Raw genomic sequence first — 24,119 nt, forward strand, 5'->3', positions numbered from 1 at the left:
ATGGCAGCGTAACAACTAGTATTGAAAGCTGGTCGCCTTTTTAGGGAGGGAAAGCCTTTCAATAGGAGCCCCCCTCTTTGCGACCTCATCACTTCAAAGCGCAAACCAATTTCTTTCTTAGTCACCGGGCGAAGCGCACCTCTGGTACTTTGCTTATAGCTTTTTTAGGTTATGCAATAGACGGGAGGCTTAGCTCTGGATCCCCCCTCCCTGCTTGCAGAAATGAATGGATCAGAAGGGGGCTGGGTTCTATTTCCGGGCCGGGCGGGAGGTGAAGGCCATAAGATTGCCCTCCCGGTAAGGAAGAGAGGAAAAGGGTGCTGTCATCTATCTCGACCTGTTTCCCGAGGCGTAGAAAATCCAGACCGGCTCAGAGAATCACTGGCGCTATTTAGCCCTTCGTTTCGCCATTCGAAGGACTACCTCTGCCTTCCCTTTTTGTAACATAACCAGGCGCCCCCCTTTTCAATCACTAAGAAAAAAAAGACCAATCAAAGCCCTATCTAAGTAAAGCTTCGTCTGTTATTTTTCCGGCCCCAGGGGAGTTTACTCAACCCATTCCCCAGTCTTCCGCACTGCTCAAGTAAGTGTGCGTGTGCGACTCCGTATGAGGACCTCCTTCCCTTCTGCCCACTCTCCGTTCACACGGTTCTCAAAGCAGAGGAGGCTGGTTGGGCAGCTGGTACCACGAGCCCTCTGTCCCACACATCTATCCAGAAGCAAGTGTAGTTCACCGGTTCCACCGAATGCTCCTATCTCTCGGCAAAGATCGTGTGAGTGTGCAGTTATGCTTCGGATGCTTCGCCATAGAATAGATCGACCCAGTTCCCGTTCTTTTCCGGTGCACTCGCTTTATATCTCCGACACACTAGGCTAGGAAGGACGCGGTGGGAAGGAAGCAGCCCTAGCCTCTGTCCGGCCGATCATTCCGCTGGCATCTTGCATTCACGCCTCCGTTTGACTGCCACTCGGGGATGGAGTTGTAGATACGTTAGTCTTAGCGGATCGTTGGCTCCGCCTGTTATCTCCTTCTACGACATGCTGTTGTCGTCGCCATATTCCTTATGTAACTAAGTCATCTCTGCCTCGCTGCGGGTCAGCACCTCCGAAAGAAACGGAGGACTTCATTCAGTGAGTCCGCGATCGCCCTCTAAACGATCAGAATAAGGTAAAGCTTGAAGATAAGTTTTGTACTCTATTAATTTCTCAGTCCCTCTAGTCGGGTGGGCGCCGGCCGGTCTTTCGACCAGATCCCCCTAAAAACCGTACGTGCGGGTCTCCCCGCATGCGGCTCACGCCATTCGAGGTGGCCCGGCCCAGCATTCATTCGCAAATCCTGTAGTGAAATTGAGACTGCTCGACCTCGGAAGCTAATTCGCGTGTAGGCAGCGCTGTCTGTCGTACCGTTGACTCTATCTATTCATTGAATTCACTTTCATTTTTTTATAGGCTCGCTCCCTCTTTTTCCAAGAATTAATGCACTTCCCTTCGGAGGGCCTTCTCTAATCTAATAGGGGAAAATCCTTCCATTTCCGTCAAATGACCCGGCCCCCCAGGCTCTTCCACCGTCCGGGCTCCCTTTCCTACCTATGCTATGCTCCCCCGGCACAGGCCTACCACGCTTCGCGCCTGCGGCGTTTTCGCCGGACGGTCTTTGCCAGTAGTGCCATCCTCCCCGCTGGCTGTATGGGCGGGTTTTCCCTCGCTGCTGCGTTCTGTTAGGCTATGGATTACAGGAACAAATGTAGTTGAATGAGACAGCAGGCGGGTTACACGTTCCGCTGTGCCGAGATGTGAGGTGCAGGTGGTGATGATCACCCCGGGGTATGCGCTAGCGCCCTTGACAGGCACTCCAGGACCCGCCAACGCTCATGAAAACCCGGGTCGGCCATTTGTCTAAGGGCCTCCATTCATCTGACCGGAGGTGTGGATAACGAGGCCACCTTCACAACCCTCTCCCTTCTGTCCTTATGTTGTAGTAAGGTAGGGCGGTTCGCTTGAGTTGCTCAACCGCCCCTTAGCCCGGTGCTCATGACGCGCTACGGGACCTTCACCGTGCCGGGGGACCAAGCAGGGCATAGCTAGCGGCATAGGAGCCGACTCGGCGTCAGCGGCTTCGTGCCGCACTGGAGTAATCCAATATGCGGTTCCGCACGTTCCACCACTTCTCCGTTCATTTCCAATACTGATCGTGAAACACCATGAGCAGCTGGATGTTGAGGTCCGAAATTCGAAGTGAAATTTTTGAATTGCCCGTTCCTAGTCGTCATGGGAAAAAAGGAAGAAATAAGAAAGAGATTATTCCCTGAGAGCTTGTCCAGTACTACCTGTACCAGAAATGCATCTCCTTGCGTGCGAGATACTTCTATGCCAGCCGTTATTCCCGGCTCTGTTATGAAAGAAAGCGGCAGACTCATCTTACAGGTGTTCCCTAATGAGGGATTTTAGGGGATTAGGGCTCTCCTTTATCTCCTCCACCCATCCCCTTCTTCTATGTGAGGGGGGGCTTACTTAGTGCTTGTGCTAAGGCGCGGGTTGATCTCTCGGCCCTTCCCTCGCTTCTTGACTGGCTTGAAGAACTTGGACCCTTGATTCATTCAAGCCTTCAATCTCAAGCAAGCTTTGTTGAATCCCGGTCTCCGCCTGTTGAATCCTTCTCTCAACTTCTGATAGCTCATACATAACGGAAGACAACTCGTCCCTTCCGCCAGGTGGCACGTTCAGGTCAAAAGACGGTTGCTTCGAAGAGCTGGCACCGCTTCCACCCTCCTCTCCCCCTGGAGCCATCATCTTAGCCAGCTCGGGATCCAAAATAGTCAAAACAACAGCTATAACCAGCCCTCCACCACACCTACTCAAAAGAAAGTGGAGAGATTTGGTGAGAAGGATGGATTGGAGTTTGACAAGAAAGAGATTGAAATCCATACCAATCAATAGAAATGAAAAATAGAGTAAAAAAAGGGGGATAAAAAAATGAAACATTGAAACACGTCTTTCCTTAGTCATGGGTACTCCCCACACCCCAATTTTCAAAGATTTTACATCTTCACGATCAAGCAAGTATTTAATCATACCATTGCTTGTTCGTATAAAATAGACCAAAAATCCTAAGATAAAAAGAACACTCCAATCAGATATACCTTGCATCATCATTCACTGAGAAACATTGATTCCCTCCAGACAGAAAGTCATGTAGGAGTCTTAGTTGAAGCATCGACTTGAATCTCTTCAATGTCAGCAACTTACTGATTGATTGACCCATTCTAGAGAAAGTGCTTTCGGGTATACTTTCTTTAAGGAATGTGGTTCTTGCTCATAGCCCCCAAGACCATGAGGGAGCCCCCTTTTTTTTACATTTACAAAGGGATTCAGACAGGGAAGGCTGTTAAGCATGCAGACTGATTCTCTTTTCTTACGTGAATTAGATACTACTTCTTTCTTTAGAAAAAGTTTTTTCTTCTCTTCTGAAGCCTATAGTCATGACTATAGGCAAGAAAGAATTGAACCTAAGGCCTGCCCCCGAAACATTCGGAAGAAATGCTGCTTTAGATCCCGCCCAGATCAGATCAAGGGCGGTCCATTTTTTTTCTTTCTAAAAGAGCGAAAGTTTACGGGTGGATGGGTGCTCTTTAGGTGTTTACTACCTCACATCAAGGTGACAGGATTCGAACCTATGGCCCTCTGTACCCAAAACAGATGCGCTGACCAGACTGCGCTACACCTCGTCTCACCCCCCTCCGCATATAGATCCACCCGATCGATGAAGACTCGAACCGAACTCGCCCATCCTTTTGGGCACAGGGACGCGAGAACCAATCCGAGTAATCAACCGCTTTTTTTATAAAATCTGCCTCCAGCAAGCCACCCCAACCCTACCGCCAAAAAGCCGTATAGTGCAGGAGCGCTCACATTTTGGCTTCCTCTTTCATTCACTTTCATTTTTGAAAATCCGGCTCGCTCCCGGCTACCTGTCCTTTGGACCCAAAGCCCGCTTAGAAGTGGATTCGAACCACTGACACAAGGATTTTCAGTCCTTTGCTCTAACCAGCTGAGCTACCTGAACCACTTTCCTAAAGTCTGTTTTCTTCATCGAATAGCGCCCTACCTTACTTACCACTTTACTAGTTAGGGAAAAGCCCTTTACTAATAACAAGAAAGGGCTTTTTTCGCTTGTTTAGTATTGCAAGCTTTCGAGCAGCTCTTTCAACTGCCGCCTAATCCCCTCTCCCAACATGCTCAAGAACCGAGAGCCGCCCAGGCCTTCAAGAAACGGGGGAGCTTGCTTCTAAAAAGAAGATAGGCCACAACGCGCAACGGGCTCCCCGCTCCTAGTAACTAAGTAGTGCTATTCTGTCGTCCGGGGGACTCCACCAACACCAAGAGGTTAGGTTCTTTCTCTCACGTAATTTCGCCCGCCCGTTCCACTTCCGTGCCGGAGGAAATGGGATTCGAACCCATGATACAATCTTCTTGTATGTAGATTTAGCAAACCAATGCCTTAAGCCACTCAGCCAGACCTCCAATTGATCGGAATTTGATGTGCGGTTGGTTGCCCAAAGGGCTATCTGATCCGATCAACTGCGTAAGCCGTAGCGCGCTAGCGCGCGTACTCTTCCTCTATCTATGAGCGAGACTCCATCCAAATCTGCCACTCGTTGGGCGACGCCCTCTTTTCTATGAAGACCGACCCCACCACTGAATGATGAACTTTTCCAGTCTTCGCCAATGCAAAGGCGACCTGGAGAGAACACAGAGTAAAGCCCTTACCCGCCTGAATGGAATTCATATCTCCTTCGTCTGGTCGAGAAGGGAGAAAGCCCGGGGAACTGGCTCACAGAAGAAGGGGACTCTTCTAAACCATTAAGGAGAAGTCCATTTTCGTCATGATCGATCCACGTCCTACCATAGTGCCCGGAGACCCTGGCTTGCTTAGCTTACAAAGCTAGCTTACTAACGCGAAGGCCTTTAGGGGCTTGCTTAGTACTTGTGCTAAGGAGCAAGTCTCAGCTTCACGCATGACTAACATACCAAAAGGCTTAAACTAGAAGAGAAGGTACGAAGTCACTCTGCGCATAGCTATGAGGTACCAGAACGGAGGTCGGAAAAAGGCATAAACTTTAACTAGCAGAAAGAGTACATCCATGTACGTAGTCACTCATATAGCTATATGAGGAGTGAGGATAGGATCTCCTGCCTGTCTGCAGGCCCGGATACAAGATCCAACATCACATACACTCTTTATTGACTAGAAAGGGGAAGCGCTATGAATCAGTACGTGAACGATGCCCCCGTAGCCTTCTCCTATGGGTCATTCCAGGTATTCTGGTTAAGTAAGTTAAGTCGAAAACGCGTTCTCGATGGAGCAACTTGCTCATTTCATCGATTTCCCACTCCTAAGGGAGGTCGGCTAAACGAAAGAAAAAGAACCTCCTAACCTACAGAAGAGTCCAGTCTATCAAAAAAGATTCCATATATTACATTTTTTTTCTCACGTCTTCTATTAGAATCTTTGCGTTCAATCACAGATCCTGGCATAAGATCCCATTCCCGCGAAAAGGCGGGATGAGAACCCAGGTCCTAGGCCAAAAGACTTTACCAGCTAGACTAGTGGAGCTGCACTCATAATGCCTGAACCCCCTTTAGGTGAAAATGAAAAGGCCCCGCCCATCAACTTCTGTAATGGAAGCTTCGGCCACTTCCTGGTTAATAGCCTACGGCTAGCTTGTCCCTCTCTTTTTAAGAAGTGTTTTGACACCCCTATCTTTCTTGCTTTTCCGATAGCCTTTAGTATAGGAGCATCTCTAGTGGTCCCGCCTAACTCTTCGTTATCTGTCCGAATACCTATAACTATCTTCCTCTGTTCCACGAATAAGTTAAGGGACTTGGAGTACCCGCCGGAATGAGCTTCCCTCCTTTCTTCTTTCTTTATACTTAAGTATGCCCTGAAGACAGAATGAACGGATCGAAGACCTATTCTGATCTCCAAATTCACCTATCCCTGCCTTATTCAACTCAGAACTCAAAACAGGTCTTTGGCTTCCTACGCTCTCCTTCAACTAAGAGTGATAGGAAGTGATGCCTAGCTCGACCGAAAGCTAAGGGTAAGAGTGGAGTCGTAGAAGCGAGAGGAAAGTTGTCTCTCGACTCTAGGGAGAGGATAGAGAGTTCCATGCCGTAATATTGTAAGGAAGGAAGAAGGGGATTGGTGTCTTCCTCGATCCGCTACTCTCCCAACCAGGGTGGGTAGCTACGTACCTTCCCGCTTTGATGATTCCAGGAGCGTCAAGCCACTGTACCGATAGGTGCAGGAGCGTAGCGGTTTGGTTTGCTTAGGTAGTGTTTCATATATTTCCTTTGTGCGGAGAACTCCCCGAAGGTTCTAAACAATCTTCATCGATCATCCGTTCTGGTTGGTTGTCGTCCATCCACTGTTGGCCTACGGTTTGTGCTCGACCCTCCTTCTCGACCTCCCTTTCGGGTTGATTGGCCTCAACTAGCTGCCCATGGGTGAAAAAAGCCATTAGGGCGGTTGTTTTGATTGTCTTAGATGCCCCGATAACGTACTTGGCCTCCTAACTACTTTATAATAAGTAATAAGGAAAGGCCAATCCCCTATCCAATTTCGGGGGACGAGGAACTGCTATTCTTTTTCATTTCGAATGCAGCGGACAGTCAGGAGGTACACTAGCTGGCAGGATTGCTTTTGAATCGAAAGACGTTAAACAACAACAACAAGCACTCAAGCTACAAGAGAAGAGGAAGAGCTACAACTGCTACAACCGAAATGCCGATACACTAAAAGGATTAAGGCATCAGAGAAAAAGAATGATTTGACTCCTCAATTACCAAGTGTGGGTAAGGTCGCCAGGAAAGACCCTCTTTTTTGGGAGATTGTGTAAGCATATGATCTTCAATCCTTACTTGGAAGGAAGACTTCTCTAGTTTTGAACCTATAGAATTAAGCTAGCTATCACTCTTTTCTGCTGCCAATGGATCGAGATGATACCCGACACCAGCATTTAGTTTAGATGAATACTTGAAAAGATGCCCTGAAATCGCACGGTTAGGGCAGCGAACCGACGCTCAGACTCCTTTGATTAGTCGGACTTCTCGCTAAATCTTATGCAAGAAACCCTAGTGTTTTAGAAAACTCTTTCCGCTAGTGGTCTCTCACTTTCATTCCGGATTGAACCACTCGTCGCTCACTCTTCTTTTCAATCCTTTAGGACTTTAAGATATGTCCTGAAAAAATCATATTTTTTCCCTTTTCTAAGAATCGTCATGATCTAAGACCCCCTTGACTGACTTAACATGCATTCTAGCAGCTTCTGAAATGAAAACCCGATCCATGGAACCATCTTTTCTTTTCAAAGAAAGAGCTTGTTGAACCCGTCCTCAGACAGACCACTGGCACCCAATCTCTTTACTAGATTGGACCACGGGTCGTCACTCCTACATCCAAGATGTGGCACATCCCCCCGCGAGAAGGAGGGGAGGTGGTTATTAGGATAACCCAATTTGGGTTCTGGATCAAGGTTTTCCAATGGGTGCTGCCCTTGTCATACTGATCTGGAAAGAGTGCTTTTAGGTGGGATGACTAAATGAAATATCAAATGGGCATGATGAATTCCAACAGGCCTCTCATCTCTAAGAGGTTTGTAAGGGTTTGTTCTTAGGATGCCTTGTTGAAAGATATGTGGGAGGAACCACAATACCTTAACCTCTTCCCGGACCGGGACAAGTAAGGCCCCTATTCCGTGCAGCTTTGCTTTGGGTGTGAAGTACCGGAATAAAGCTCTTTCGCATTAGGAAGGGACTGGCCATCTCTTTCTGATCCGATGAGTTCGGTCCTTATGATATTAGAGTGTGCTTTAAACCGCAATAATAATCTATTCGCTCCTCGCGGAATGGAAGCCTTGCTTCCTTTTCGGGTGAATCGATTTCAGTATGAAAATCCCCCCCCCTTTTTCTCTGGTGAAATGTACGACCTCCAACTGAACCTAGCCCAAAAGAGTGTAAGCGAGGGATTCAAAACCTAGTTGATCACTTATAAAGTAGAAAATCTTATTCTATTTTGATTCCCAACATGCAGAAGTAAAAAACCTATTAACAGAGTGAGATAGAAACTTTTGATGGAACCTGATGATCTTCGAGGCCGAAGGGAGCTAGAGTTGAAGCTGGGGCGGGAACTGTAGGAGCTCCAGCTCGCTGAATAAGCCACCACAATATAGGAAAAAGAAGAAGCTACAGGAGAAGGATGTGTATCAGGTGCGGATACCTGTTTAGAAGGTGAACCAGCAGAGTCAGATGCAACCGGGCATGAAGCAGCAAGTGCTGTAGATCTGGTAGAACTTCTTCTCGGATATGTTTGGTTAAGTGAGGTGGCGCAACAAGCCGAACCACATGGGTCGAGTAGAAAGCAACCAAATATCCGGACTTCGGAGTCGGAATAAGAATTCAAAAGAGGTTTTAGTTCGCACTTAAAATCCTAAAGAGGCACGAACTTGTCGAGATGTATGGGGTTCCCTTTCTTTCATTCACATTGGTGAGGTTGCTTGATTGTAGGGGCCGGGAAAGGGTCTGCCACCACTGACTCAGATTTTTTTGTAATCGATGTAGCTTCGTCGTCTGTCTCGGGATCGGTAGTGTTCCCCCCATCCCTTAGTCTTAGCTTAAAGGATGTTGATGTTTCTTTTATTTAAGATACAATCTGTAAGTAAGTTACCAAAACTTTTTTTGTTGTAGCAATACAAAACACCCATGGAAGAGTCAATAGAAATAGAATTGGAATCCCTAGAGAAGAGAGTTCCTGAAAGGAGAGGGGGAATTTACCTGTTCTGGAATTCACCACTACAAAAATCACATCCGATTTTAGCGGCAACCAAAGCTACTTTTGAACCTTTCTTAAGCTCAGAGCAGAGTAGCTGGAAGTCAAGTAGAAGAATGAGTCTAGCGACCAGGAAGCATAGATAGCAAAGGCGGAGATGGTACTTTAACAGTAAAAGGAGGATCATATGCTTATAAGATGCAATTTGAAATCACGTACTTACCCCGGCCCGAATCCACTAAAAAAATGGGTAATGTTGGCGAATCTTCTTATTATCGTATCGAGTTTCAATTCGACAAGTACCAACAGGCCGAAAAAGACGAAAAAAAGGCCTTGCATACTCGAGAAGCGGATTCAATAGCAACCCCTCTTACTGATGATATTCTTGACTTTCCTTGTTAAGGTCCCGCGGTAAAGTAAAAAAAAAGCTAAAAGTAGGCTCGCTATTGCGAGCTATACGAGCTGTTTGCCTTTCTACGGCTTCGCTATCGCTCCTATGAAGTGGTGGCCTTCTAGAAGCTTCGCCAGAAGCAAGCAAGATGAGGTCGCTCTCCTCCGCTCGTTCCGTACTTGACTTACGAGCTCGTGTAGTACTCGCCCCTATCTCTAACTCTAAAGGGGCTTATGCACTCCACTCGCTGTCTACTAAACGAGCCTTAGAGCGAGCGAAGCCTTCCATTTAGTGGCTTCCCCCCTTATCCCTCACCCTACTCTTTCATTTTCGCTTAAGCTTCCCCTGTTGTTTGTGGGATTAATTGATTGGATACCCGAGAACCATAATCTTTACTAGGAACAGCTTCTACGACGATAGGCGTAAAGGCATGATTAGTTCCACAAATCTCACTGCACTGACCATAGTAAACCCCTTCTCGTTGTACCGAAATAGAGATCTGATTTAAACGACCAGGTACAGCATCACATTTGACACCTAAGGAAGGTACAGCCCAACTATGAGGTACATCAGCAGGTGTTACAATAATACGTAGATGAGTTTTGGCTGGTACAACCACTCTATTGTCCACTTCTAATAAACGTGATTGACCCAATTCTAGATCATCTTCTGGAATCGTATAACTGTCAAAAGTGAGTGATTGTTCATCGGAACTGTTATAGTCTGAATACTCATAAGTCCGATACCATTGATGTCCAATAGCTTTGATAGTAATGGCTGGATCTACTACTACCTCGTCCATTGAGTATAACAGAGCAAATGATGGTATAGCAATGAACATCGGGATGATACTAGGAAATATGGTCCGAAGAATCTCGATAGTAGTTCCATGAACAATCCTTTGCGGGATTGGGTTTTTTTGATAGTGGAAATGCCATAAAGCGCGAACCAAGATCCGTGATACGAAAACCAAAATCAGAATGAGGAAGAAAAAGATATCGTGATGTAAATCGATTATTCCTTGCATCATAGGACTTGCTGCGTCTTGAAATCCTAATTGCCATGGCTCCGCTGCATCACACAAAGCTGCTTTATCGGGTAATATACCCAACCTATTCGATAGATCCAGGGCATCCTTATAGGCTTCACCTTCTATTCCGTTTTTGTTCAAATCATCTAACAGGTGCTCCAGAAAAGGGATATTGTTGCTTTCGCCATGTAAAGCTTCGGCCGCACTCAGAACGTCTTGGTCACTCTTGTTAGTCATCAACTCTCCCAATTTATCGTGTATATCAGATTGAAGCTCTACTATACGTTCACTGTCCGGGTTAAGACCCGGATGATCCTCATCAATACCATGAGTCTCGTAATTATAATTAGAAGGAGCCGGCTGCTCCACCTCAACATCACTTGCTATGGAAGGTAATGAGGGGACAGATGGAACCGAGTCGGCTGGTAAGGGTGGCAGGTCAGAAGGGACCGATGGAAAATCATTCCACATAGAAGCTGTATCACTCGAAGTTGAGTTAAGACTCTTCTCATCAAATAAAGAGATGCGTCGAACGTTGTTAAACATAGTGATTGATCTAAAATAATTCCCTCCAGACAGACTGAACTCTGAACTCCGTCAAGCCTGTAGGAGTAGTGAAGAACTATTGTTCAATGTGCTTGGTTGTTGACCAAAGAAAAGCATGGGAGTAGAAAGGCGGTCGAGTTAAGTAAAGACTCAAAACAATGAAATCCTGGAACACTATCTATATCTCTTTTTCCTCAAAGACAGAGCATTTTCGATCTTAGGCGAACGAGGGTTACCGGCTCTACGACCTCGCAAGGCGCTACTGTAGTGCTCTTTGGGCCTGCCGCTTTCTCAATCGAAAATGAAAACTGTCAAGAGCAGCCCTGCACTGCTCTATCTATGTAATTTCTTGATGGATTTTCTGCCATCACCTACGCAATTTCAAAGTTGCATTTTTCATGAGAAAAGACTGTTCATATCATATTTTTAGAATAGCCATTTTGAATGAAATAATACATGTTCCATCTCGAGTTGCATTGCTCGATGGAGGAGTCGTGAATTAGTTGTGGTATCCTGTACTGTAACCGGTACTTGATCATTGGGTAGTACCCGACCTGAGTAAAGTTGTAGTGATCCTTCCTACCGAAAAGGTTGGAAAGTCTCGGAGGCTGAAAGCCGAGGATGGGAATATGGTTGACTCAGAATTGACATAATAAAGACGGCCCAACTTCATCACCAAAGGAAGGAAGAGCTTTGCCCATTCGAATTAGAAAGTGCTTTCTAGAGAGCGGATGTTGACTAGCTAGGCTAACAAGGAAAGTTGGGATTAGGCTAGCAACTTGCTTTCTATTGAATGATTATGAGAAAAGAATTTTCTTCCCCTCAAAGAGCCCTTCTCTCTCGTACCCTACTCGATGGAGCATGCATTAGGCGGCAAGAAACTGCTTCATGCGAAGGGGCGAAGCGCTGGTTCCTCAATCGCTGTTCTCACGCGCGAAGTGCAGCAAGCAATTACGCGTTGCTTTCAAGGTTGCTTTAGTGATATCGTATTCTTCCTCAAGCTTTGAGTGGCTCTTAGCTGGTCGGGTTGCCGGCCCGCAGACCCCGTTTCGGTGCCAATACCTTAGACGAGGAGTGGAAACAATACCACTAGAGATAGCTAAGGAATTGAACCTTAGTAGAACCCTTTTTTGGGGGGAATAAAGTATATCCTCTCTTTCTTTTCTATACCCACCCTTCTCTTTATTGGCGGTAGTTCAGATGGATGGCATATCTCGGTGACCATTGTTGAGCAGGGGTCGCGCTCTCTTTGAATGAAACCTATCTCAGCGAATGAGATAGATGCAGGGGTAGGGACTAGAAGACTAGTAAACTTACATCTCGAGTGAGATATATCGAAGAATGAACTTAGCCTTAAACCACAAACGGGGTCCTTTTGGCAGCCGATTCTGGTTCTATATCTATCCCATCACTAAATGCCTGGCTTTGTGCCCATTTCTTCAAAAAAAGACGAATCGCAACGCGCCGCATTAGATAGATATCCGTAGATCGAGTGGGAGGGGAAAAACAAGCCATAAGAAAAACCTTCCGAGTCTCGATTCCAGGAAACAAGGGCAACAAGAAGCCCCTTATTTCATGCATTACCCGGGGAAAAACTACGCTTACTGCTTAGTATAAAGAAAAGGTGCCCTGCATGAGACAAAAGACAAACGAATCTCTGGCCCTTCTCACTAATACAAACCGGGGGAGAGCCACTACAGCTTCATCACCTCTCAATTTCCTCGCTTTGATCTCTTTCTCGGAAATTCCATTTTCTTTTGATATAGTCTCTCGCTTGGCTTCTTCTCACGAATTGGATTTGAACCTTAGCACTCCTAGGGATAGCTGAACAGAGCAGAACGACTTCTCGCTATGTTGTGCCTAGTAGTACCCGGAGCATTGACAGAAGTCCCTCAAGCATTGAAAAAAGAACAAAGACAAGGATTATACCTATAGGAGAATCCTGACTAGTCTCATCGACTACTCAAAACTCATATCATACACAGGGAAGGAAAGACATTGAGACTTAAACGGATACCAAGCCGGAAGAGCACTGGATAGAGACTATAGGGTCTCATCCCTGCTTCAACCAGAGATGGGGAGACGGCATCGTAGCATGAAATGAACCAATGCCAAGTGCTCTCCTTGTCTGCTGCCCCTCTTCCTCCAAAGCATTGAATAAATGAGGAGAGTGACCCTAGAAGACCTCTGACATTCTACTCATACTTTACTCTAAACTCTGAGAATCTCAACTCATATTGGAGCAGGGAAAGAAGAGATGCTGGTAATTGTAGTAATGAATGCCCGACCTCTCTAGTGGAGCAATCCTATGGTTAGGAACATGACACATCAATCCTCTGTACCGAAGTAAGGTTGACTGCGGACGATAGTTGTACGCACTATAAAACAAGCAGCAGTCAGGATTGAGAAATTGTACAGATCCAATTCGACGACTCACGTCTTCATTGGTAACTAACCACCTTAGGGCACACATCAGTGGCACGTTGCGCGAGAAATAGCTTTCCTTTGCTTAGCTTTATGCCCTTTCTTCTTATCCTTCTGTGGTTTCGGCTTATTCGGTTGAGGTTGTTTTGTCAGTCCTATACCCTTCTGGAAAGACATTCTCAGAATTGGAATTTGGTATATCACACCTAGTTGAATGATCGAAAGGAAAGGCGCCGTTGGGGCGCAGAAAGCTATGGAGGCTTGCTTACCTAAACCATTAGGGGGCTACACAAGCTAGGTTTGATTCCTGCCACCTTTCTTGTGGATCATTCGGCGGTTACCAGATGATGGGACGAAAAACGAAAAGAGCGCTATCGGCAATATGGTTGTAATGTTCCAAATCTTGAGACTAGAATGGAGTGTTGTTAATTGGTCGCGTTCGAGTCTACGGAATCTGGTTTTTTTTCGAATAAGTATTTTTTGTCCGTAACCCAGCAGCTTTTTCTTTCCCGTGTTAAGAGGCGCTATCTAGGTACCAATAAGTCTATTGTCTTCCAAGGCGCGAGCTTAGGTTTTTCTTGATGTTCCCGACTCGTACTCTGCTAATGGGAAGGGATTTTCTTTTTTTTTATGTAGTCCCAAGTTCGGGGCTTAGCCCAGGTGAGAAGTCAGATAATGAAGCTGGTGAAATGGCATCTGATATGCCAGGAAAGCTCGCCTTTTTAGTACTAAAGAAAAAAAAGTACGAGAGATTTCTTTCGATCCTTCGTTTTAGGAGTAAAAAGGGGAATCCGCCCGAGGAGGGGCGACTGCTACTACTACTCCTTTTATTAGTTAGTTGGTAAGGCAATAGCTTACCAAAGCTACTTAGAGAAAAAAAGCCAAAAGGACCTCTTTCTGGTTGTTAGCGATTCTTCTTGTTCCCATTCCCAGCCCTATGAAATAAGGGTCAAGATTCTCTTTTTCGAACAGGTAAGGTTTTTCTGTACCCTTGTACACTCAAAGGCTTCCGACCCAGCGGAGAAGTTTTTAGCCCAACTAAACTAAAGGATGTGCAAAAGAGGATTTTCCTCCCCCACGCCAATTAGTTATTTGCTTAACTTCTCTATTTCCGTTTCGTGCCCACAATTAGTAAGTAAGCCAAAGATCAACTGTCATCACGCTGCCTTTCGCATGTGTTTTCTTTGAATTCCAACCTAGTTCCCATCCCAAAGCGGGAACAAGTTGGTGCGACCGATTAAAGAAGAAGGACTTTTTAACTAGAAAGATCTTAAGAGAAGAAAGGATGGGATCAGGGGCTAATAAGAAGATTCAATCCATGCCCCTCTACCCGAAAAACTTCAATAAAGGAACTGCCTGAACCTGAAAGTAGAGGTGCTTGAACCTATTTGATTGCTTGCTGGAAAGTCTTTCTTCATTGAGATTAGGAAGGTGTTCTTTCTAGGTTTCCAGTTTTGCAGTGGCGCCATTCGATTAAGGATGTTGTGTGAGTTCCCAAATCGCGATGGGGGTGAGCTTCTCAAAAACCCAAGAGTTGGGCACGGGATTGGCTATAAGGAAAGCTGGGCAGCCGCAGCTATGAGCTTTTAAGCTAGGAGTTCCCCTTTCTTCCTGCTATGAGGATCGAATTTCCGGATACCGGATAACCTGAGGTAGGAGTGGCAAGAGTTGACTTCCTAAAATGGTAACAACCAGGGATGTCTAGAGAACTTCTCCTCGATTAGCTACAGAAAGAGCTAGAGAGTAGTTTCGTGCTGTCCGGTCTGAGACCGGGTACAGCGTAAGACGGTATCCTAGTGAGCGGAGCAGTCTTAAGAGCTAATCCGCGTTGGTAATAAGTTTCTAATTTCCTTCTGGCTGAAGGTAGAGTTGCATTTGAGTTGAGTTACTAAATGTAGTAAGGTAATCTACTACACTGCCTTAACTTAAAAAGGACTAGACCGAACCTTAGCCCGGGTGGGAGGGCAAGACCCACTAGATCTGAAAAGAGTAAAGAAGTAATGAACTCTGGCGGATCTCTGAAGACTGTACCGAGTTGATATGAAGCCCTAGCTTGGCAAGTCCATCTACGCAGAAATTCCCCTCTCTCCCAGTCTCTAGCTAAGAGGTCGCGAGATTCATCAATAAGAAGTCCATTGGGCTCAAGCTCTCTATCCGCCGAGTTGCTGATCTTAAGAACTGCCTGGCCATCTCTCTCGCAAACTACCTTTCTCTAAGCCTCGTCCCAAGCTAGACTCAGCCCATATCTTTTGCCTTGTCATTCTGATACAATATGAAAGGAGCTCCCCATCCCCAATTTTGTTGCTAAACCTAAGCTATCAACCATCTCCCCTCTGCCGATCTTATTAGGTTAGGCCCCTGCATCCGACTTATGGCGCTCTATCAGCAAAGGAGGGAGCCAAGGTAGTGGTATTCGCCTTTGCTGCTCTTAGTGAGAAAGGAGCTCTGCCATCTCTATCAGCTAGTTAGCTAGCCGCTCTTTCCCTAGTCTTAGCGAGTCTCATTTTCCTTCGGCTTCTGGCTTTCGGACTAGTAGCTAAGCCTCCTGCCTTTTTAGGCTTTTTAGGTGAGGCAAGCAGGGAGAGAAAGGGACAAGGGCTTAGACTCTCTATTTCCTTTAGCTGGAAATAGAGGACCTTGAGATGGTCTTAGAGAAGAGCGAGCTCTAATGTATCTACGCTTTATATTGATAATAGCAGTCTTAGTCTTCTGGGAGTAGCTCTCCCCATTCGAGAATCCTAGCTTAAGATCTACTGGATGGAGGCTTTACTGCCAGTAATGGTAGATGCAAAAGCGGAAAAGTCATTGCACAGGGTATAGTCTCCCTTAATCCAGGAGATACTATATTAAGTAAGTGAGTTGACCGCCCCACCCGGAGTTTCCCGCCAACTGTATCACAGCCAGACATGACGGATAAACTTGATCAATCGAAAAGGCCTGACACTTCGACAGTAACTCACTACCCTTTTAGATAGAGAGAGCCTTTATCTAGAGCTAGAGATAGGCCCAAAGTCTTATGTATGATGGTCGTAGATGGTGTGGTCTCAAGGGCTGCCCCCGGAAAGACAAGACCACTCCCTGCTCGAGGAACGTAGTCACTAGAGCGAAGCGAAAGGTTTCAGCTCTGGTTCAAATGGTATCTGGGGTATATCTATTATATGTTGTTAACGAATCCGTTTCAGGTTTTCAGACATACCCGGTCTTTTTTCAGTTGCTGCTCCAGGGAAAGAAGTTTCCTTGGGAAAGGTCAACTAGTTGTTAACTTAGCCCGAGTCAGGCCGACTTAAATAAAGATAACTAGGTGCCAAACCTTTATATGATATGAAACCTTTTCTCTGGGAAGAATAGCCTACTTTCGTAGCAAAGGGTTGAGACTTTCCTTCTGAGATGCTGCTTATCCGGCTTATCCGGAACGTAGGGCCGGACGGCTTTCTAGCCATCAAGATAGAAAAGTAAATCGTTCCACTCTAGCTTATGTTAGCCTTTCGTTCACTTACAAAACAGAGGAAAAAAAGAATAATAAATTTATCGAAGAAAGCAGCCAAGTCACACTATTCCCCCAACTGAGCATGAATTCTTACATATACCAAGTTGGACTACAAAGAAGATCTGGGAGAAGAGATTCGATGGGAATGATTCCTCTCCTTGTCAGCCCTAACGACGAGCCCGATGAGCGTATCAATGGAATGACCCGAGCAGACCAAAGGATCAAGGCAATAGCTAGATTTCTTTCTGTTATGCGCTATAGGCCATTCTAAGGCCTAAACCATATCATCAATCAGGCTCGCTTTCAGCTCAACAAGTCTGTGTAAACCTTCATTCCTGCGGCATCCACTATTACAGGAATTTCTTTATGAATATTTTAATAAAAGGAGTTAGTGCCTTCCACAAGAGGGAATCTCTTTCCATTCCAGGCTCAGCCTTTGATTCGTATGAGAGCACCAAGGAAATAGCGTAAATAAGATAGGTGAACCTGTCATCACACGTAATTTCCTCCTTCTTTTCCTCGCTCGAAAGCCCACGATAAAGGAAGTCTAAATAGAATAGTGAGTGGAGTCTTTATTAGGAACTCCAAAGAAGATTCATAAGAATAAGAAGAGGAAGAATGCACGCAAAATCCTATCCTAATAGGTAGGGCTCGCCTCCCGTTGTTCTCTTTTGTGCTATCGGTTGTAAAGTGCTGCTCAAGCTGAGCTAACTACAGGTCCGAATGAACTGGGACACCAGACCATTCTTATGCGGAAGCAAGCCCTTTGTTTCTATACGAGTTTTATTAAGTTGCTTAGGGTGAGCAAACCATACCATTCACCTTCTAGCCTAGGAGTCTGTGGACATCCATAGACATCATTTCTTTGAAAAGCTCCGACTTCCTTTCCCACTTCACGGAAGAACCGGGAAAAGTAGTAGCCTAACAAAATTACATCTAATAAGTAGGTGACCAAATCAATAAGCTTTTATTCAGCCCTCCTTCTTAGAACCCATTGAGGGGGCCTCGGCCCAGGAAGGGGAGAGTGCCCGAGTGGTTAATGGGGACGGACTGTAAATTCGTTGGCAATATGTCTACGCTGGTTCGAATCCTGCCTCTCCCACTTGTTTGTTGTAGACTGAAGAGTTTCAGCTTGCTGTGTAATTTCATAAAGAAAGAAAAGTGTGTGAACCTCAGCGAGTCCGGGTTTCAAACTAGCCTCCTGGACTGAACCGACCTCCTTAATAGGTTCTAACTATCAAGAAAGTAGGAATGGCAGATAAAGAGATGCACTTTCTGGACACAGGACCCAGAGTTTTTTCGAGAAAAGGTCCCTTCCCTCAATATCATGATCGGGTCGACCAGGCCGGATCATGAGTGAATAGAAAATCGAAAATATCAATAGCAGTTGCTGTTCTAGCTTATTTAACTTAAACTAGTTATTCTAGGTATAATTATGAAATCTAATAGAATAGATTCTATTAATAAAACAAACCAGTGTGACCGCGTAATAGAATTATTATGCGATGAAAATATTGATATAAGGAGACTCCTGCAAGTTCATCAAAGCTTATGTGAGCAAAGACCGGCTAGCCCCTATTTCAAAAGGGCACTCAAATACCTGGAGGAAATCATCTGTTCAGGAGTTACAGACAAGGAACTCCATTCTGTTGACTCTACCAGATAGAATAGTAGAACCCATATTTTATCATACTCCAAAGAAGAATTGGATCCTGGCTCAGAAGGAACGCTAGCTATATGCTTAACACATGCGAGTCGAACGTTGTTTTCGGGGAGCTAGGCAGAAGGAATAAAAACCTGCGCCAGCGCCGCTGATGATGCAGAAAGCTTGTGAGTGCGGACAGAAATCGTATCCTATTTGCACCATTGGGCATGAGGTTGCCTGACGCACTTCTTCTAAATGATGAGGCGAACAACACGGGTCCGGTCTCATCAGAAGTAGAGGAAAACATATCGTAAACCCTTGGTTTAGACATACTACTAAAACGAATCGTAGGTCTCTAAACTATCTGCCAAAGTCAAAGAATGAAAATGAGTATCCCTTCTCATGGCATCTCCTAGACCTATGACTCGATCTGGAGATCGAAGTAGGGTTGCCCTATGACCTTTCTTTCATTTCTTAAGACTATTGCTTTAGCGGTCAAGGCTTTCCCTTCTTAGTGACATAATCAAAATCAAATCAAGGATTCAAACCTTTTTGGTAGCCATGTCGGTATCCATACGTATGAGCACGAGCGTGTTCAAACCTTTCCCTAATAGAGATGATAATGATTGGTTTAGGTTGGGTTAGTATTAGAAATAGAGACGATGATTTTATATCGATGAGTTTAGAGCTACTTTTTGGCCTTCCCTTCCCTCTAGTGCTAGTGGGGAAACAAGCGTTCACTTATCGTCCTGGTGATTCCCAGAAATGTGTCGGGAGTGGTGGTCCGGTTAGACCAACAGAAGCCATGGTGCTAGTGTTGGGAAGAGGATAGTAAGCCTATGAGTCCGCAAACCTAACCCGCTAACCGGTCTTGAGAGTGAGTAAGTACCCCTCTTTCTATAAAGATCCTCGTGCCCTTTCTTGTAGTAGTTAGTCTAATCCCTTTTGAAAGAGCTAGAGATGAAAATCCCTGGTTTCAGGGCTAGAGGAAGTAATGGGATATTTAAAGCCCACGCTAAAACCTATAACCCTTTTGCAAACCCTGTAATCCTGTCTCCGCAAGCCTATAGCCCTCGTGCGAGCAAGCAAACCCAGCCTGTAGGAGTTTTAGCGCTAGAGAGGTAGGTGATGAGTCAGGAAGTCCCAAGTAATAAATAAAGTGGATATATAAAGTAAGCATGATAGAAAGCTGGCCCAGGTGAAATGAACAGAACATCTTTCTTAATTGATTGACGCCGGGTTAACTCCCCCACTAACGGACTTTACTGGCTTGAAACTATCAGTTCTCTTACTCGACTAGAGGGCTTTCCCTCACATCCTACTCTTCATTATAGAAGGTTCTTTCTGCCCAATACGGGGGAATCAGCTTCATTCAATGCCAGCATCTCTCTCAGCTGCAAGAAGATCAACTGCATTGCCAAGCTCCAACTCTGCTCCTTTCCTGAGTTCTTCTTAGTACCCTTTAATGAATGGGAAGAGGAAGTGGGAAGACCTCCCTACCCAACCGGTCGAGCAGTTTGCAACTCCGATCCCTAACCTAAAGGTCAGTTTGAAACTCCCGGTCTAACAGCGTATTGTCCCATCTCCTAGCTCAAACGTTGAGCAGTTTGGAATGAAACTTCCTCCCTATTCCTATGGGTCGAGTGAGCTCTTGCTTCTCCGCTTCGAGTCGCCCTTTCTTACCAGATATTGGATTCCCTTTCAAAAGATGCCGAGCCAAGATCAGGTGATTTTCTTCCTCTAGTTAGGCATAGTCCGAATTAGCTCGTCAGTGGTAGAAGCAGGTTCATCGGCTTAAGCCAGTCAATCTATCCAAAGAGCCTACCCTACGCCTCCTAAAATAGATTCAGCTCCAGCTGCGCTTTGCTGATTTCTTTCTCAATCCTGAATCCGAACTTGCTACTTTCATCACGAAAGACGCTTTCTCAGTATCTATTCAATTCGGACTTCATGTTCACTTCAGAAATTAAGCTAATAAGGCCTAAAGCTGAGCGACGAGTCCACTGGCATGAGAATCAAGCGAAGTAGAGCGATAAGCACACTATCGATTGATCCAAGCTTAACGACAACTTCCATTCCTGGCCCAGAAGGAAAGAGACGAAAGCAATCCCTTGCTCCATCAAAGGAAAATGGGCCGCCCTTAGAAAACCATGAATCTTGACCCTAGTGAAGGTAGTCGATGAGAGGAATAGGTGGTTTCCAAAGGATAGATTCATTGTATATGACGCTTTATCTGTATTGGATGGATGCCTTTGCTGTGGAGAAGGCTTTTCTTTCAAGTCTTCTTTTCTTTGATCGCCTAAGTCCTTGACTTGAACACTTCGCTGAAATCATGTAGAAGAGGTCATCCCTTAGTGGACTGATTAAACCTTTTAGCATATCTTGCAGCCCTTAGACCGGTCTCCCCTCATTCATGCTTCAAGGCCTATTCTTTTGGATATCCTTGTTCCCCTCTTTCCTGGAACATCCTTTTCTTCTGATTGATGGGACTTCTGTCTGAAATCCCTTGACCTAACCTCTCCTTGACTTGCCGCAGCCAAGTCTTCCCCAACCTCTCCTGATGTTCTTGGTGAGCTAGCCTGTCATCCACCGCCCCAACTGTGATGGTCCCCTTCGGCTAGTTCTTTCACAAGTGACCCTGTCTTCCATCTGCTTCTTCCTCCAAATGGTTTTGTCCCCCTAAAGTGGTTCTGTCTTTCTTCTAGTAGGTACTCTAGAGGTCTTCAGCCCCATGTTCCACAGATGGACAGCCGGGACAGGACCGGGTTCTATCTCATGATGCTGCTGCTACATTCATTTGGTCGAGCAAGGTCTTCCCTTGTCTTCTATGTATGGCTGGCTCTTCTTGATCTTGAGGTCATGGGCTAACTCGACCGTAGGGAGAGGGGTTCAAGATGCCCTCGTCTAAGTCTGTCTATTTCTTTGTTTTAGCTGCTTTCCTGAAGCAAGGAATTCCTCAGCCAGTGTTGTTGGAAGTCCTCGAAAGCGAGTGAATGTGGCATTCCCGTATGGTGAAGCTTTCGAAGTGGAAAAAGTTAAGGCACTACCTACTTGAACACCAAATCAAATTGATATCCAGAGTCGGTCCTATCAAACAAAGATTTGATGACCAAAGCAGTCTTGCCTTTAACCGAAGATTCTATCCGATTAGCAAAATGGGCCTTGACTCTGCTGGAATATGACAGAGAATACGTCCCAAAAATGTATTTCGACGAGGCGAGCTAATTAAGCTTATATAGCGGAGGTGGCTTAGCCGGTTCAACCAGCGATAACAGTTGCAGTTAGGGGAGGTAGGCCAGTTCTTCTATCCGCTCCATCTATCTATCTCTCCGGTTGTTGGGATTCATTTCAAGGCATGGCAGCTGCTGCTCGTTCGAGCTTCTCAGTCCTTGAGTTAGTTCCTTTCAAACTAGACTACAATACCATCGAGATGAAGTGAGAGACCGACCGCCGCAGAGCTCTTTCGTTCGGGTCCGGATCTGCCTCCAATCCCTTTTCCGGATTCTTCTCTGGCTCTACCAGCAGCCTTTATCCTTTCTATGGTTCCCTTCCTGACTTCCCTTATCCTATTGTCTTGTCAGTCTTAGAGCAATAGGAACTGACACAGCTTGATTGCGATAAGGATCACTCCTAAATGAAAGCTAAACTAAACGACAATAACATAACTCCTAACGCAAAAGAGTAGCCGCTTCTATGTTCTATGCTATTTTCTTTCCTATAGAGCTTGGGCCCACGCGCAAGCTCCTATCGCAAAGCTAGTAAGTAGCCTTTTTGTTTGTTTCTTTCAAAGCCGCCCCCTAGGTAAAGAAGAGGAACTAAGGGGTTTACGGGTACTATATTTCAGCTTCTAGGGCTTCTTTTTAGCCCTATGCTAAACAAGCCTCTTCCCTATTGTTATACCGTTAGTGCTTTCCTCCGTAACTTCCTTAAGTCCCAGACTAAAGGGTTCAATATCCAATTCCTCCTGCTAAGCCAGGGAAGTCTAGACTTGCTGCAAGTTGAGCCATAGCCTAGTTCTTCTTTAGTTTACCAACTACCAACCGTCCTTGCTAATGCTAATTTAATGCTTTCTAATGGGATTCCCTTAGTGCTTGCGCTTAAGGCTTTCTTTTAACCAATCTCCTTATTGCCAGTTGAAATTCCGACTCACTTTGGGCTAGCTGAACCAAAAAGGCTTGATTGCCCCCCTTGGCCTGGGGGAACTTGAATATGAATCTCTTTCTCTTGAACGTCAACCTCACCACGGAAAAAAAAATGAGAATTCCCACCTAACACGACTCTAGAACAGCGGATAAGCCTTTCCTAACCAACCCCTGAAACCATTTGAACCAGAGCTGAAACAATTGATTCAACCTCGGGTAAAAAGAAAGTAATCACATCGGGAAATATATTTTGGAATAGAACCAGGTGAAAGGGGAGATCGGCCAGCGAGGAATTTGCTATATATAAATAAGAAAGAATCCCAACCCCAGCACGTGCAACCTTTAGTTTTCTATCTTAAGCTAAGACCCTGCTATTGATGAAGCTGGTCTCACTGGAACTGTTGTCATCCGGGTTGAAGGAAGAGAAAAGATGGTGTTCAAAAGGCATCAGTGGACTTGAAAGACTTAGCCGGCTCAAAGCGTAGAGCGATTTATGATCTGATCTGTACTGGATTAGGCTCTTTAGACCCAGGTCTCGGACTAGCAACGAGGAGAGACTCCAATGCGCTCACTCCCTTGTAAGCATCTTGTCTCTGCGCTGACCACTTGGGGTTGGGGAAGAGTGGTTACATGGCTCATTCATCTTTAGGGTAGGTCCCGTGATGTCTTGTTTCTAATGCGGACTTGATCAAATCCAAATCACAGATCGAGGGCCGGGCTTTGACACCCTTCTTGTTCTTGTTATAGGGCCTATGGTTTGGTCATTGGGGGTCTTTGTTTGTACCCTTCCCATTCCCGTAGTACCTGCGCCCGTACGTAAACATAGATTTTTTCAACTATGCGGATTTCGCAGCTTCGGCTTCCGCTGACTGATTGATTTCAGATAGCAGCAAAGTGCCTGCCCGAACGAGCTACTTTAGGGCCTCCTGTTTGGGATTTCAAGATTGTCCACATGATTTGGTTGGTTTTCAGTGTCCCCTATAAGGTAAGGAGATCTTCTTTTCGGGGATGGCACTCTCTAACATCCGTAGCTTACCGTTCCATCTCCCCGAACTACTGACTCAATTGGGGCTTCCGGCTTAGCATCGATGATGTGGGTCGAGAGCCTCATTCTTATATGATAATGCGCTGCATGGATGGATTGAAAAAGCTCTGATTAGCACTTCCCCATATCTCGTCCATTACTCAGATTCAAAACCGGCTTGTCTCTCTCCAGATTGGGCTTCTCATCGTCCCACCGCTCAAAGGCTGTTGCCGTAACCGCTACTCACTATGTTCCAGGTTCCGCCTAACTCCAACTCCCGGCTCAATCAGCAAACTGCCTTCCTTTATTCTATCAATGCGCGAATTAGCCAGGAATGGACTCGATCGATGACTCGGACCGGGAAAAGAGCACCAAAAATCGACTAGTCGGAACCAACCCCAGTAGGAAGGGGGCAGCTTCCCGAGTCATTGACCAGCCTTGATTCTAATTCTAATTTGAATATAGTAAGTAGGGCTAGCGCAGAACGAAGTCGGATAATCAAAAGCGAGAAGGAAAAGAACCAACAACGAGCAAAACTCTTCATCTCCTGACAGATAGCGAAGAGAGGGGCTAAGGGATCATGAAATCCTCTTTTTCCACCTG

The 24,119-nt window shown here is 45.7% G+C and overlaps 1 protein-coding gene, 2 non-coding genes and 1 pseudogene across 3 annotated transcripts; 1 reads left to right on the top strand and 3 right to left on the bottom strand.

The window, feature by feature from the left end:
- Positions 1-222: 222 nt before the first annotated feature.
- Positions 223-1,808, top strand: LOC140183379 (uncharacterized; annotated as a pseudogene).
- A 1,842-nt stretch (positions 1,809-3,650) lies between these two features.
- On the bottom strand, positions 3,651-3,725 carry TRNAP-UGG (transfer RNA proline (anticodon UGG)). Its single transcript has one exon. It is a non-coding gene; the product is annotated as a tRNA-Pro (tRNA).
- A 264-nt stretch (positions 3,726-3,989) lies between these two features.
- On the bottom strand, positions 3,990-4,063 carry TRNAF-GAA (transfer RNA phenylalanine (anticodon GAA)). The gene has a single exon. It is a non-coding gene; the product is annotated as a tRNA-Phe (tRNA).
- Positions 4,064-9,247: 5,184 nt separating this feature from the next.
- Positions 9,248-11,180, bottom strand: LOC140183374 (cytochrome c oxidase subunit 2-like). Its single transcript, XM_072231802.1, has one exon. The coding sequence runs from the start codon at positions 10,792-10,794 to the stop codon at positions 9,553-9,555; it is 1,242 nt and encodes a 413-aa protein (XP_072087903.1). The 5' UTR covers positions 10,795-11,180; the 3' UTR covers positions 9,248-9,552.
- Positions 11,181-24,119: the final 12,939 nt, after the last annotated feature.

This window comes from Arachis hypogaea, unplaced genomic scaffold (genome assembly GCF_003086295.3).
Source record: "Arachis hypogaea cultivar Tifrunner unplaced genomic scaffold, arahy.Tifrunner.gnm2.J5K5 arahy.Tifrunner.gnm2.scaffold_22, whole genome shotgun sequence".
In the NCBI taxonomy this organism is placed as follows: Eukaryota; Viridiplantae; Streptophyta; class Magnoliopsida; order Fabales; family Fabaceae; genus Arachis; species Arachis hypogaea.

What these genes read in the sequence shown, in the direction of transcription:
- LOC140183374 (XM_072231802.1), bottom strand. Translation starts at nt 10,794, where the DNA reads ATGTTTAACAACGTTCGACGCATCTCTTTATTTGATGAGAAGAGTCTT.